The sequence below is a fragment of the Rhagoletis zephyria genome, unplaced genomic scaffold (assembly GCF_001687245.7).
Source record: "Rhagoletis zephyria isolate East Lansing unplaced genomic scaffold, Rhagoletis_zephyria_1.1 Rzeph_scaffold_05208, whole genome shotgun sequence".
Lineage (NCBI taxonomy): Eukaryota > Metazoa > Arthropoda > Insecta > Diptera > Tephritidae > Rhagoletis > Rhagoletis zephyria.
Genome location: NW_016162291.1, coordinates 7,477 through 22,326, shown reverse-complemented (window position 1 = coordinate 22,326; position 14,850 = coordinate 7,477). Strand labels below are relative to the sequence as shown.

Below are 14,850 nucleotides of genomic sequence, written 5' to 3'. Positions count from 1 at the left end.
ATTTGTAACTGGAGATATGCCCTAAATAATGGAACTGCCTCTGAAAAAATTAAAAAAAATGGATATAAGATGTGGGCGTGGCAATTTACGGGAAAAAAATATTTCAGTTAAATTAGTATAGTATGAGAAATATATGAGCGAAGTTTCAGCTAGATACCTTGTTCCTACGACTTTATGCCAAAAAAAACGGAATTGGGACCATAGTGCATTGTAAAGAATCTTAGTTTAATTTAAATCATATTACTACAAGGATATTGAAGGATAAAAATTGCAAAGGGTATTTTAGTTTAATTATTTTTTTTTGATGGCCTTGGGAGAAAGCCCGCCGTTCTATTAAAAATTTAAAGATGCAAGTTTACTAGAAATGCGCTAAAATATCGTAAACGAATAGACTTTTTTGCATTTCCAAAGTTTTCATGCACGATTAATTCGAGCTATTAATTAAAACTTCAACTAAAAGTCGACACGGGTTATCGTTATCCTACGGCCATAAAACTTCAAGTGAATGTAAAAAAGTGTAATTTCTAAGCTGTTCTCATAAATATGGTTGAGTGAAAATTCATTTAACATGCATTACAATGCCTCATATAAAAAATCAGGGACTAACTAAATTGAATTCTGAAACATTCTACATACATACATACATATGTATACACTCTAAAAAAAAACTGTGTAGATTTCCTACCTAAAAGGTAGATTACTGATTTCCTACCTTATTATTCGCGAAATTACAAGCTCGATTCTTCAACGAATAGTTTTTGTTAAATTTCGGACTTTTTAGAGCGTAATATAGCTGCTGTGGTGTGCGTAAATTTACTACGAAAGTGTGTACAAGTTTCAAAATACACATCTGCTGTCTGATTTCCCCTGTAGAATTATGTAAAGCCGCTAACAAAAAGGATTTTTACACACGAAAATGTGTAAATGAGAAAAGTACTTATCCATCGTGTAAATTTACCAAAAAATTTAAAAAATAAACAAAAATATACTCAATTTAAAGTCGCATTTTTAAACAGATTTTTTAGAGTGTATGCTATTTAGGATAAAAAGCACAAATATTGAGGGTATGCATATACAAATTTTCAAGCAAGTTGTTTTCCATATTTTCCTGGGACAGTCTAATACATACATACCAAATTATTCATACATCCCCAAAGAAAATGGCTATGTGACGCATACTATAAGTATGTATGCATGCTTACGTAAATATCCAGATCCATAGAAAATCGAGATTTTACGTGTTTATTTGACCAAAAGAGCTGGTATTGGACGGCATGGTTTTTACATAATTTCCATTTTCATTTACCAACAGTCAACAAAAAGGCTCCAAAAACCGGAAACCGGAATTTGAAAACTGAAAGCAAAAACCAAATGCCGTTATCCACACCTTCGGCAACGCAAATTTAGATTTGTGAATATTTTTAGGAAGTGGTGTGGAAGCAAGGAAGTGCGTCTAATGTGTCTCCCCAACGGAAACTAACTGTGTTTGTTTATGGGTCAATGTTGCGCTATAATCAACTCCACCATATTTTCATCTGTTCATGGCTGCCAATTGGTAGATTCGAACTGTTTGGCTGTTCAGTCAACGGCTTCCTCGCCTTTGCTTTATTGATTGTTTTTTATTTGACTTAAAATGTCAGCAAATTTATGCAAGTTTCCGCTAATTTGCACTCGTAATGCTTGGCTGCAGTGGCAATTTAAAGTTAGTTGTTATTTTAACGATGTCAACAATGATTTTCTTTTATTGGATTTTGTTGTTTTCTGACGCCTCGTTATGGCTATGAATGTTGATATTTTAACTGCTCCTTACTTTGTTTCCTTGCTTGTTTACGAGTACTTTCTGCTGAAATTTGCCATGACTTCTAACGACTTTGGCTCCAACAATTATCGCATTACCGCGTTTGGCAGTAATTCCGAAGTAACCATTTTTTTATTATTGTTTGGCAAAAAATTGAGTAAGCAATGCGGTAATGGTTTGTTTACTTACTTATCAGGATATTTACAAGTAACCGGAGAAGATTTAACTGTTGAAGCAGAATTACAGAATTTAAAAGTCGTAAATATAAAAACACAGTTTCAAAGCTATTTAGATAACTTTGACAGAAATTCTATATATATACATCGTAGACAGGCACGACGACAACCTTCAATGAAGATGCATCTTCCACGGTCTTCAGATTTGAGAACGAAAATTGAAAAGTCCACGGAGAACAAAGAAGTGGCGGTAGCTTCGTTCCTGGGAGCAGAGGGCGATTTTGATTACCTAGTTGACGGAAGAGTCCGGCGCAAAGGCATTGACTTCACCACAATCCGCTAAATTTCAGACAGGAAAGAGTAAAAAAACGGGAAGTCGTTCACTCGTGGCTAAAGAACTCTGATTTCTAAAAATAAACAAAAGTAAGAAAGGTGACCACTTTCGGACCACCTGCTGTTTTTGCGGGTTTCGATACTTGATTACGATTCTCGAACATTCAAACAACTAATACTTCTCTTGCGTCAGTACTCATAGTAAAAGACCAGCAAAGCTGAAAATAGACCAATTATTGGTCATTTTCCTTCGTATGTTTCCCCGGCTTAGAGAGTGGTACCAAACTCCCAGATTTCCAAAAAAAAACAGGCATGACGAGACCTTGGTGAGTGAACTCACTAATCTCTGGAGCTACTGAATGGACATTCATGAAGCTTTAACTGGTATCTAGACAGTGACCTTGGACATAACATAGGGTATACAAAAATGGGATCCGACAAGCGGCGTGACATTTTTAATCAGCTAATACTTCGAAAGCGTGAGACACATGACTTTGAAATTCGGTATAAAGGTATATCCAAGGTAGGCGCTTATAATAAGGTATCTATCTATAAACAAGTTTGTACAAGGGGCGTGGCACATCCCATAACTTTGAAATTTTCAATAAGCAATAACTCTATTCATGTACGATTTGGCGTATGAGTAACATTATTTCGTCCTTATTGCACATTTTTATTTGACCATTTACGACTTGTTTATTTATTCATCGATTTTCATCGTTCTTAGCTTAATTTTATCGCAACAGAACAGGCTTTAAATAAATATTAAAAAAATATAAAAGATTTGTAATTAATTTAATTTATATCTTTCGAAAATGACCTGATCTGGGAAAATATATACAGATCTGTAATTTCCGACCCAAAAGTAAGTCTACATGTTTCGGAGTTTTTCTTTCTTCTACCCAGCGCCGCATGACTCTGCGAGTAGAATGAGACCAGGGAAACGGATTTTATGCAAATTGCCTTTTTTTCTGCTAAAGAGATAGAGTATATTCGATTAAGAATGTTCACGATTTAGCTTTCCCTGATTCCATAGATACACATTTGATGTTGCCTTTTTTAAGATTTTGCAAAAAAATCAAGTTGATAATAAAGAAAATCGTTGGATAAATAAAGAAGTAATAAGTGGTCATATGAAAATGCGTAAAGATTTTTTGTATGAAAAATGAGCAGGAAAGAATGTTACTCATACGCAACGGACACCTGAAAATATCTCGAGGACTTATCCGCTACTTATAAATTAGCTTGATTTACGGAATCAGCGAGCAATTCTATATATAGGAATTGGATAGTGGCGTCCGTTGAACATTTTTCCTGTTAACCAGTGTTATTTTTCAGGTTTTGTCTTTTTTAGTGCCTTCTTTTACTATTTCTAGTGCCTTCTCCTGCCTCTTTTGCTATTTTATTTTGCCTTTTTTAGAGGGTTTTAGGTCCAAAAAATCCGTTCCCTGCATATGACTTTTCCTATAGTCGAGTGAGAAGACTCCACTTCCTGCCTTGTTGTTGAGGTTTGAACCATCCGTATAGAAGTGAAGTGATCCGTTTTCTTCAGGGCGTGTGCCGCAACTCATTAATTGCCATAACCTCCCGAACCTTGACTATGCCAACTAAAAAGTTTATAAAAACTAAAAAAAAAAATCAAATTAATATTAACGTATTATATATAGGTATAGTCAAATAAATTAAGAAATATTGTTGCAAGCTTACATAAATGTTCTTGCTGACAGTCAGTTTGTGACAGTCTATTAAAACTTCCAGCTAATAAGGGTGTTTGTACAAATGTATGTTTGTATGCGTGTTTTCAACTGACGGCCACAAGATGAATAACAAAAATTTGGGGAAGCAACTTGTTGTTTGTATGTAAATACATTGAATATGTACATAATTTTAATTGACAAATGCATATAGGTATATACGAGCGTTCAAAAAGTTGGCTATTAGATTAAAATTGGTCTTTTAATTGAGATTTATTACCTTTGGTTTCCTTGAATTTGTCTCTCTGCTAATGGGTAATATGTTTTTTTTACTAAACTACAGCTGTTTTGTTCCAGAGAGGAAATAAATCATACACTTGCTGATGCAGTGTGAATGTTAGCAATTTATTATGTGTTTTGAAATTTCTCAGTAAATTTTTTTATATATTTTTTTTTTCACATTGCCTAATTTAAAGTTCAAAGCACTAATGTGGGGACCTCAAGACCTTAGCATGATATATATGCTTGTATATTAGAGTGGCCATACGGTTGTATGAAAAATTTTATAGGCGTGTGTTCACGAGATTTCGCACAGCAAAATATGAGCTTGAGCTTGCGGATAAAAATAAGCATGCAATTTTTAAGAATGCAGTTTGATAATTCTGATTGATTCCGGGTTGACCATATCGAGCCCTAACCGCTTTTACTCCCTTTTTGGTATAGATTTTTTGACTTATTTCTTTCAAGACTTTTACGTTGGTGACATGAGATTTTTCCCTGAGAAATTTTGCTAGCAAGAAGAATAATTTTCTAAAACATATCAATCCTCTAACGAACTACGAATTTTGCCTTTGAGAGGTTTTTAGAAGTAAGGGTCAAAACGACCCTTTCAGGCGGGAGCCCATGGGTTAAAATCTTCTAAGAAAATATTTTTCATGAGCACGGAGCTTTGACCATTTTCCATTTCAATACAAATGACAAATGCAACAGACCGTAGGCGTAGTCCGATTGTAATGACTGTTTTTTCGCCCGTCAACAGTCTTATTATCACTTCTTTGTCTAAAATTCCACTCTTTAAATCGTTAAAATTCATACATATATAAGTATGTATTTCACCAATTTTTTGAAAAGCGATTGAAGAGAAGAGCTTCTGATATCGATGCCTTTTCGAAATTTAGCCGGCAATTCGCGAACATGACAAGAGCATGGAAAAAAGGTGAATCGCGACCCAGTGTCAATAATAATGAAACAATTTCATAAATTTTTAATTTTTTGTGGAGTATCCTGCCCTTCGTTTATCGAAGTTTCTGGGACAGTACCAATGAAAGCCAAATGGTTCAGGAATCTATGCTGAAGTTATTTACTTACACCAGAGCTGTAGTGTTGCCGTTTGGAATAGATTCCGAAAGTTGTGATAATTAAATATAGTTGGATAGAAAGAAACTTGTATATACATACATACATATATATTTTTTCATTATCTGAAAATTCAGAAAATTGGGCTCAGTTTTGTCATTTTTTTGCATCATCGCATCTCATTCTCAAAAATTTCATAGTTATTTTCATTCCCAAACTTACATTTTTCTGTGGAAAAATTTGTGATTTCCAAAAATCAATTCACTGTGTATATGTACAATATATTTTTTAATATTAACTATTTTTTATAGGTCCCCAAAAAACCCCAAATAAAAAACGCAAACAATTGGATGTTATTATATAAATACATGGATAAATAAATATTTTTTTGATTTTGAAACAAAGAAAAATAGGGGATATTTTTACGAAATAGAACAATCCTAGGAATTAGAATTCGGACTTTACTCCTTTTTTTACATGCATTTTTGGACCACCCTTATGCTCGCCCCTGGTAAATGTAGCTAATTTATACAGAACATAGCCTTTAAATACAGTGCTGTCCTTTATGAAACTGCATGTGTGGTCACCGTAATTACATATAAAAACTAAACACTTGTACATATTTACAATAGGTTTATGTATTTTTAATGCCATTGAGCAAACATCCAACAATTTTGCTATATGCGTCCGGCATATAAATTAAGCTGCTTACATGTGAGTATTTTTAGCATAATACTTTAAGATATATTCAACCAGTTCTTCGCGTTAATCCGCTGACATCTGACAAAGGCATGCAAGTCTTGATATTCTTAAGAAGTTCACAAAGACAACATCAAATGGAATATTGGTCAACAAAGTCCTTGCCATTCGTACCCTAATTTACTGATACATATTTTTGTGCTACTTACTTTTGTTGCTATTGTTGCTGTACGCCCTAACGACATCGCTTTTTGGCATCACTTGTTTTTTTTGCCATAAAATTGCACGCCAATGACAAGTACAAGTGTAACTGTCAACGATGCGTCGGTTCCGACAAATTTATGACCCCCGGAGTTGACCGTTTGCAATACGCGGACAGGTTGCGTGATTGTGTGTGGCAGAGCTGGTTAGTAGCGAATCAGTGTTTATTATAAGGATTTTTGTATAGTAAATACATGTATAGCATCTATATATGTATGTATATAGAACTTGTTATAACGAACCAAGGGGGAAATATTCCTATACCTTTCTTCATATTTATCTACTAGAGTTTTTTTGCTTTTGATGAATCCGATTTAAATTTGAAATCTTATTTGGGAACCTAAACGTTAAAGTGGTAAAACTTTTGTGACTATAGAAGCTAAATTAAAGTTAGCAGTTTTGCTGTAGCAAGCCAGCATTGTGACGCTTTATCAAACGCTTTGCCAAAATAATTGATTCGCTGCCATTTGTTTAACTCCTTTCTATCAACTTGCCAATAATAAGCCATCAGCAGACAACCAAACAAAACAAACACAAATTTATAGATAAATTAATTATACAAATGTGTAGTAAAATGGATCACCTTTTTACTGAAATAAAAATAATATATGAAATTTTCTTAAAAGTAAAAGGTCATAGTGAGTTTATAATAAAAAAAAGGCAACATATTTTTACAAACACTAAGAAAGAATTACCAAATTTACTTAAAATTATTTCCTACTACTATACTACTACTGTACTATATTTTTTTCTATTCTTTTGAAAAAGTACTATAAATATCTCAGAAAATGTTGGCAACCCTACTTAAAACCCAAATAGTTTTTGTATGGTGCTTTTGATTTGGTTCCATATTAACCACAGAGTCTGTTAACTTTGCTCGCGCCATGCGGCTTTACAGACCTTGGTTTAATATGTTTTCAAAACGAATATCTAATTAAAAATCGGCTGCATTTTACAGGTCGGAAAACGGTTAAGAATATCTAGATTTTTTAATTTTTCACAGTTTTTGACTAACACATCCCCAAAATCTGAACGATGTGTCTAGGTTGCATGTATATGTTAAATAGAGGCAAGATTTACGTAGGTTGGCATTGAAAAAAAAAATGACTAAAAACGTTACTATTTATTTGCAAAAGCTATCTGAATTTAAGTAATTTTCTCGAGGTCCTTCCAGATGAATTCTTTTATCTTGAAACAGAAAGTTATATAAAATAAGAAAAAAATGCCATTATTATAGCAGAAGGACCACCCTTTCAAACACGGTTCAGGTACGACAATTTTGAAAAAAAAAATTAAACAAGTAGTTTTTAAGCAAAAAATACAAATGACTTCAATGCTCATATACAAACATAGGAGTACCGTTAATATCTTCATGGTTAAATGGTCGGAACTAAACCAAGCTAGTATTGGACCACCTATCCGACAAAAAAAAATATATCAAAAAACGGTTTAAACGGTCAAAAGTTATTCAGTACATACATTAAAAAATATATATTCCGATGAATTGATAATATTTTCTAATTTTTTGTAGTCGGTTACAAAAATTACGCCTTGCTAGTTATGTGTATTAAAGTATGCATGCGTATTTGCTTGTTGGAGTAGGCGGCCCTTTAACAGGTAGCAGGTAGGAAGATACATAAAAACGTTATTTGCCTTTGTTAAAGCCGCAGTGGTGGTTTTTATAAAGATTTTACAAAATATTGTTAAAAATAAATATTCCATTTTGCAGTACATATTCTGTACGTAATATTTTAACATATAATTTTCATAAAAATAAATCTATAAGATAATTTTTTCGGGGTATTGGCCTACCAAGTTTTTGATTTTTCATTGAGTTAAAAGCTATATCGAGCCCTAACCGCCAAAATAACGTAAGCGACATTTTTTTCAAAATTTTCTTTTTGATGCAGAAATGTATCTAGATGCTCTAGGAATATTTCTGCATCAAAAAGAAAATTTTGAACAAAATGTCGCTTACGTTATTTTGGCGGTTAGGGCTCGATATCTTTATTGTTTTATTTAAATTTTTGGTACTTCATTTGGTCAAAGTTTTTTTTTCCAGTTAAAGAATTATCGTTTCTGGGTATCACCAGCAGAATTCAAATTATAATTATATTTATAGTACTTACATATGCATGCATGTGTGTATATATGTAAGTAGACAAATATACAAAATACATACATATGTACATGTGTATATAAAGATATTTGCAAATTGTGGAAAAGTAGCACTCACCGATATTCTTCCAAAAATAAATTGTATGCATTCGCAGCATCGTTCCCACTTTGCATTGCCGTATTTTCACAAGCAATACATGTGTTTATGTAAGTACATATATACGTATAATTATAAAAATATATGCATGTTCAAAATATTTCAACAAATTATTGTCTTCACTTCACACCATGCACGCATTCCTCGCACGCAAAAAATTAAGTAAATTTGTAAATACTTATTTATTTATTTTTATTGTATATGTATGTAGTATTAGGCTGGGTCGCCTTTAAAAAATGCATTAAAATTGAATTCGATTCGTCAAGTCATATAATCATCACATTAGTCTGTAAGATTGAGAGTTTTTCCTGATTTAGTTTATTAAGAGAACACGCCAGGACTGTTCCGGTGAAACTTTGCATGTTCAAAAATCGAACTGGGGACTCTTGACATTGTAAAACCGGTCTAAATTATTTGGTGTTTTTTCTGCTAAGTAATAATTTGAAGGATCTTACAAGTCGACTTCAAATAGCGAAAGAAAGCAAACGTAGGCGGACAGATTTATAAAAGAATATATGTATATAGCTGTGGCCCCAAATTATATCCCCATGAACAAAATATGGCCAACCTGTTCCGACAAGTAAACAAAATTACTGTTTGTTTTTGATAATTTTGCTAAAAATAAATATTTCAATCGACTTACTTTCAAATGATTCATGATGAGTATAAGCACAAAAGTAAATTATGAAAACGTAGTTTAAAATTGTATTACAGCAATCCCCGGTTAATTGATATCCCCGCTTATTTGAGTTACCTTATCGGTAAAGAAATATTGCATAAAAAATCCATGTAAATTTTCCCACATTGTTGAACCCGGTTAATTGGTTTCCCCGTATAATTGGTTAAAAGCATGTGGCATTGAAAAGAGATATATGAACCTTTAATTTTCACCGGTTAATTGTTCCTTACGTTTATTTTCTTTTTTATAACAACTATCTCTAAAAATGTGTGGACAAGTATAGATANTAGCTGCAAACTTACTGATACCAGAAGATAGCGCAGCCGTATACGAAAACACATAAACACATGCAAAAATAAATTCATTTTATTTTTTTTTTGTCTGACAAAAATCCTCTCGCGAAGCATGACATACCGTGCTGGCGATAGGGCTAAGCTGCTCTGAATTTACCTGGCGAAGTTTTACACAGCCGAAAGTTTTGAAATTTCAGCAAAGTGATTTGCGTGTTTTTTGAATTTTTTTAAATTTGAGTAAATATTTAAATTTATTTGAGATAACTTTACAGAAAATGGTATTAAAAAACTGACGAAAACCCGAAATGAATGCAAATCTCGACGAACATTGTTGCTGTTTGGTAATTAAATATTAAAAGTGAGAAAATTTTCTCATCACAATATAAAGAACAAGAGGGTATATTTGCAATTTAAATTGAGGAAGAGCTTCACAGAAATTTTTTTGTTGCCTCTACTACACAATAAAAAATTTTTGTTTAAATTTGCGCATATTAAGATAGGTAACCAGTTTCCTCTCTTAACGAATGCTAATTTACACACTCTGTTAATTAAATTAAACACGGCTTGTTTACTTTTGCTTATCATATGTGTGGCGTAGAGCAAATTTCAAATTTGTTTTTTTTTTCTAAACATTTATTGTTCACAATTTCACAGTTAACACATAAAATGTTTAAAGTTTCCTCTAAAAAATTTTTGTTTAAATTTACGCACCCGTTTCCTCTCCTAATGTGTGCAAAACTAAACACTGTCTGTTTACTTTTACATAACAAATTTGTCACGTAGAGAAAAATTACACACAATGTGTTTAAAATTGATTAAATATGAGCACTTAATATTTATTAATCGTAAAAAACATACTTTCAAAGTGTTTGTAATTTTAAACATTTCATGTTTATATTTATGTGTATATTTTAAACAACTCATGTTCAAAATCAAACCTTGAACATCTTGTGCGTATATTTGCACAGACTCTGGTTGAAAAATAAACACTTTTCAGTAGTAGTTTTACATGCACTTTTTAGAGTGTAATTTAATATGTCTTAAGAAATTAATAGGCCGGAAATAAAATAAAAAAAAAATACTCAAAAAAATCATATGTTAAAAAATGATTTCTTTGGCAAAAGTTTAATCGAATTTTTGTTCTGATTTTCGTTAGTGCTTATATTAAAACTTCTATCGCTGAATGCTTCTCATGCCCCGCCTGCTAATAAAGATCACTTGTCTTTGTAGCTTAATGCTGAATTTTATGAATTTGCGAGTAGTAAGCAAGATGAGAAATTTGCTGTCAATTTCCCCTTCTGTGAATTTTTTAGGCTGATCAGCATCATACTTTAAATCAAATGAAAGGTGTTGCTTTCTGGGTTGCATATTAATGACTGCTATTCTGCCTGTATGTATGTATGTATGTACATATATGTATGAACTTATATTGCTCTTCCATTTTTAAAGCATCACTTTTGAAATGTGTTTACAATCAATATTTTTTTGACAGCCAAAATTAATCACTCGTGCCGATTTCTATAGAAAGTTCCTATTTTCGTTAAAAATTGACCCGAATTTATCACTCATTCACAAAATTTTTCACCGAGTAAACATTTTCGTTGAAAGAGTTTTAAAGACATGCCCGTACTGCAGACTTTCGCAAACTGCTTTCGCGAAAATGTTGTTCTTAAATAATGTACGCAAATGGATCAGTCTAACAAATTAGTTTACATTTTTACTAAAACAATAATCAAAAAATAAAACAAATTTTCAATTACATACTATTATTTATTACCACTTGTTTTATTTAAATAAACAACCTAGAACATTTTAAATCAACACAAAAATTTAACAAAAACTCGAAGCAATTTTTCATGCTCATTTTCATTGTTTTCCTTGCTGTTGTTGTATTTATTTTAAAGTGGCTAGTAAAAATTTAAATGCTGCAAATATAAATGTTTTATGTGTTTGTTGTGCGAAGCCAAAGAGAAAATAAATACACAAAAAAAAAAGAAAATACACAATTGTGGGCTAAGTGAAAATGATTATTGCCGAAGCTAATAAAAATGCTATAAATGAAATGTGGTGAAAAATTCAGGCAATCCGTCTCGATCACTTGGCGTTCAACAAGTGAAGGTAACTACTACTAAGTGGGTAGGCGTTTTTTTTCCATGGCAGCTACTATTTTCAGTATTCGTTAAGGTGCGAGGTGTGTGAATATTTTATAAGTTCATGCGTGTTAAAATAAAATTTAAAAAAATTTTCATACAAATAAAAAAAAAATTATTACATATGTGTAAAATATTTTTACATTCACTTTTCCAATTTAATTTGGACGTCTTCAATTTCTTTCTTTTTTCACATTTTCGCTTTACAATCCTTTAAATTTAGTTCGAATATTTTTTAGTGGCTCTTCAACTCACCAATCCACCCACTCCGCAATAGATTGACAACGATACCAATAGGCCAATGTGATTTAGTGCCGATTTCCATTTACTGGACTTCCAACAGCCTTTAAAACAGCCACGACTCTTCTCCTCCGGTTGGGCGCGGACATCTAAATGTTTTAGTTTTTCCAATAGTTCGGTATTGGCCTCATCGGCTGAATCAAAACCAGCCATTATTTTTTATTTTTTATTTTTTTGTTGGCCGATCAATATTTTAATTTAAAAGCGCATTTTACACATAGTTATTATGGAAAACACTACACACACTATTGCCTTCAAGTATTGTTGCGCCATTTGGGAATTATTTTAATTTGATTTCTTTTGATCGATATTGCTTCGCATGTATTGTATGTTGCAAACACTTTGCTATACACTTAAAGGAGTCGCCGTAATTTGTTGCGTTGTCCTTTTCGCCTGGAATTGACTGCTTGCTGCGACACATAATTGTAACACTTTCACTATAATTTTAAAACCGATATATTTTTAACGCATTTGTTTAAGTGCAGCATGTGTGTGTATGTATGTGCATTAGGGCTACGATGAATTCTAAGCAAAAATTGCGAGCAAACTATGTCCCAAGAATGACGTTTGACCCTCCAAATTTTCAAAATTTTCATTTTTGGTATATAGTTTATTTACCATTTTTGCTTAGAATCGAACGTAGAATTCGAATATGCGATAAAATTTTTTTCGAAATCAACTTACTCCGCCCTAATGTGCATAGTTACATTGTATCAAAAGTTTTCGATATATTTGGTTGACAGGGTCATACGTTAGGTCGTATTGGTAACATTTATAGTAATCAAAACTCCTTTAAAAAAACACTTTTTTTTTTTTTAAACTGGTAAGTTTACAGTAAGTTGTTAAATTTTGAAGTATCAAATTTCATTCGATTCGAGCCACTGCTTCATTTTTGCCCATCATTTGTATGGAGATGGAGCACTGTGCGTCAGCGCCACTTAGCTAATTAATTTTTTGCTCTTCTAATTTAGCCAAAATACTCGTATGTTCCGAATATTACCCACATCTATGTAAAATATTATGCGTGTAGCGCCTCTAAGTGGAACCACTGTTTTCTTCTAATTTGAGAAAGAAAAGTTCTGAAAATTTGCCTAACAGTTATAAGTTGAGAAATATTTTTTATTTCGTCGATAAGAGTTATAACCCAACGTTTACTTTTCATGTTGCCTGATAACTGTTATGCAGGAGAAACGTGTTTTCCGTCGCCAATAAGAGTTATTTCCCAACACTTATTTTTACGTTGTCTGATAACAGTTATTTCACTCCTACTCTTTTATTTTCATCATCTTTATATTCTTCCCCATCTCCGTTTTTGTCAATATTCCTATCTTAACACGTTTATCAGACGACGTAAAAAATAAACGAGGAATAATAACTGTTATCAAGCAACGTAAAAAATAAACGTGGAATAATAACTGTTATCAAGCAACGTAAAAAAAGAAACGTCGGGCAATAACTGTTATCAAACAACGTAAAAAAGAAACGTTGGGCAATAACTGTGATCAAACAACGCAAAAAATATACCTTGGGTCATAACTCTTATCGGCGAAATAAAAAATATTTTTCATCTAATAACTGTTATGAAATAACGTTTTCGTTCAGTTTCAGATTTTGGCCAACGTTTTCAATTTTNATAAGTTCCACACATCATTTACGCGGACACTACATTAAAAACTCAATTCACAAAACTTTCGCAATCCCAAATATTCAGACAGCACGCATTCTCACACCGCACGATTATCCAACGTATTTCCACTCTACCACACGCTTCGATGTCACAGTCGCAACTGAAAAGAAAATTCGCTAGAAAATCTCAATTCGCTTGGTTGGGAAATCAAAAGTCCAATGCTGTCCCGCGACAGCACCACCAACAGCATTTTGCTACAAATACACACATTCACCCATCCACTGATTTTTCGTTCGCAATATCTTCATACACAATGATGACGTTGCGTGGGAAAATCGTGCATTTCCTCCTTTTCCTATGCTTAGTGCTTTCATTTTCATTTTGCTTTACAGTTTTCCCGCACGTAAACACAACTTGCTGTAAGTTGTAGCATCTGTGTTGCGTGCTGATGTTGCAAGCACGTGCTGCATTTGTGGTTCATATTGCAGCGAACATGTTGGCAGTGCGAACGTCTGTGGTGTAATTCAGGGGTCGAGAAACTTTGTACGACAGTGGGCCACTTTCAAACAAAACAAAAGTTGTTCTTCTTTCTATTATTTACCCGGATACCTACCACCTCACCATATTCAAGGCCAGTTTTCCAATGCCAGTTTAAACTTAGATAACGTAATAGACTGATAGCGGGCTACGTAGGGGAAAGGGGTCAATCAGTAAAGTAGAAACATTAAAATTTACAGGTTCGGTTGTTACCGATATAGCGAGAGGCAGGCCGAACGAACTCTCACTGATGGGGGGTTAAACATGTAGGTATTTTTTTTTCGAAAAATTAGTGATGAGGTAAAGTTCTGAAAATTTGCAATGTAATCGAAGATTACATAAGAATGTAGGGAAACAATTGTCAGAAGTCTAGGCGGAAGTAAAAGTAAAAGAGTCGTCAGAAGGCCCTTATGTTGCACAAAATTTCGCAACAATTATGTCACTAGGTAAACTTCTGACAATTTATATATTTATTTTATGTTTAATATTTTTTTTTATAAAAGCCCGCCTAGCCATACAACAAACATCATATGAATCCCCGCCTATCTCAAGGTCGTTAATCATACGTACCTCAGCGTTATCATAATTGAATTTCGCACTGTTGTGAAATGAGTGCATACATACATACATATATAGATGTGAATGTACACTAGACTGGGTCGGTCCCCATAC

At 32.9% G+C, this 14,850-nt stretch overlaps 1 protein-coding gene across 1 annotated transcript in view; it reads right to left on the bottom strand.

Annotated features, from left to right (window-relative positions):
- The window catches only part of LOC108371760 (uncharacterized), a 33,235-nt gene extending 21,052 nt beyond the window's left edge, over positions 1–12,183 (bottom strand). Inside the window, exon 1 of the mRNA XM_017627368.1 lies at positions 11,970–12,183. Within this exon, the coding sequence (XP_017482857.1) occupies positions 11,970–12,167 (198 nt within the window). The 5' untranslated portion in view covers positions 12,168–12,183. The remainder of the gene's footprint in view (positions 1–11,969) is intronic.
- Between the last annotated feature and the right edge of the window lie 2,667 nt (positions 12,184–14,850).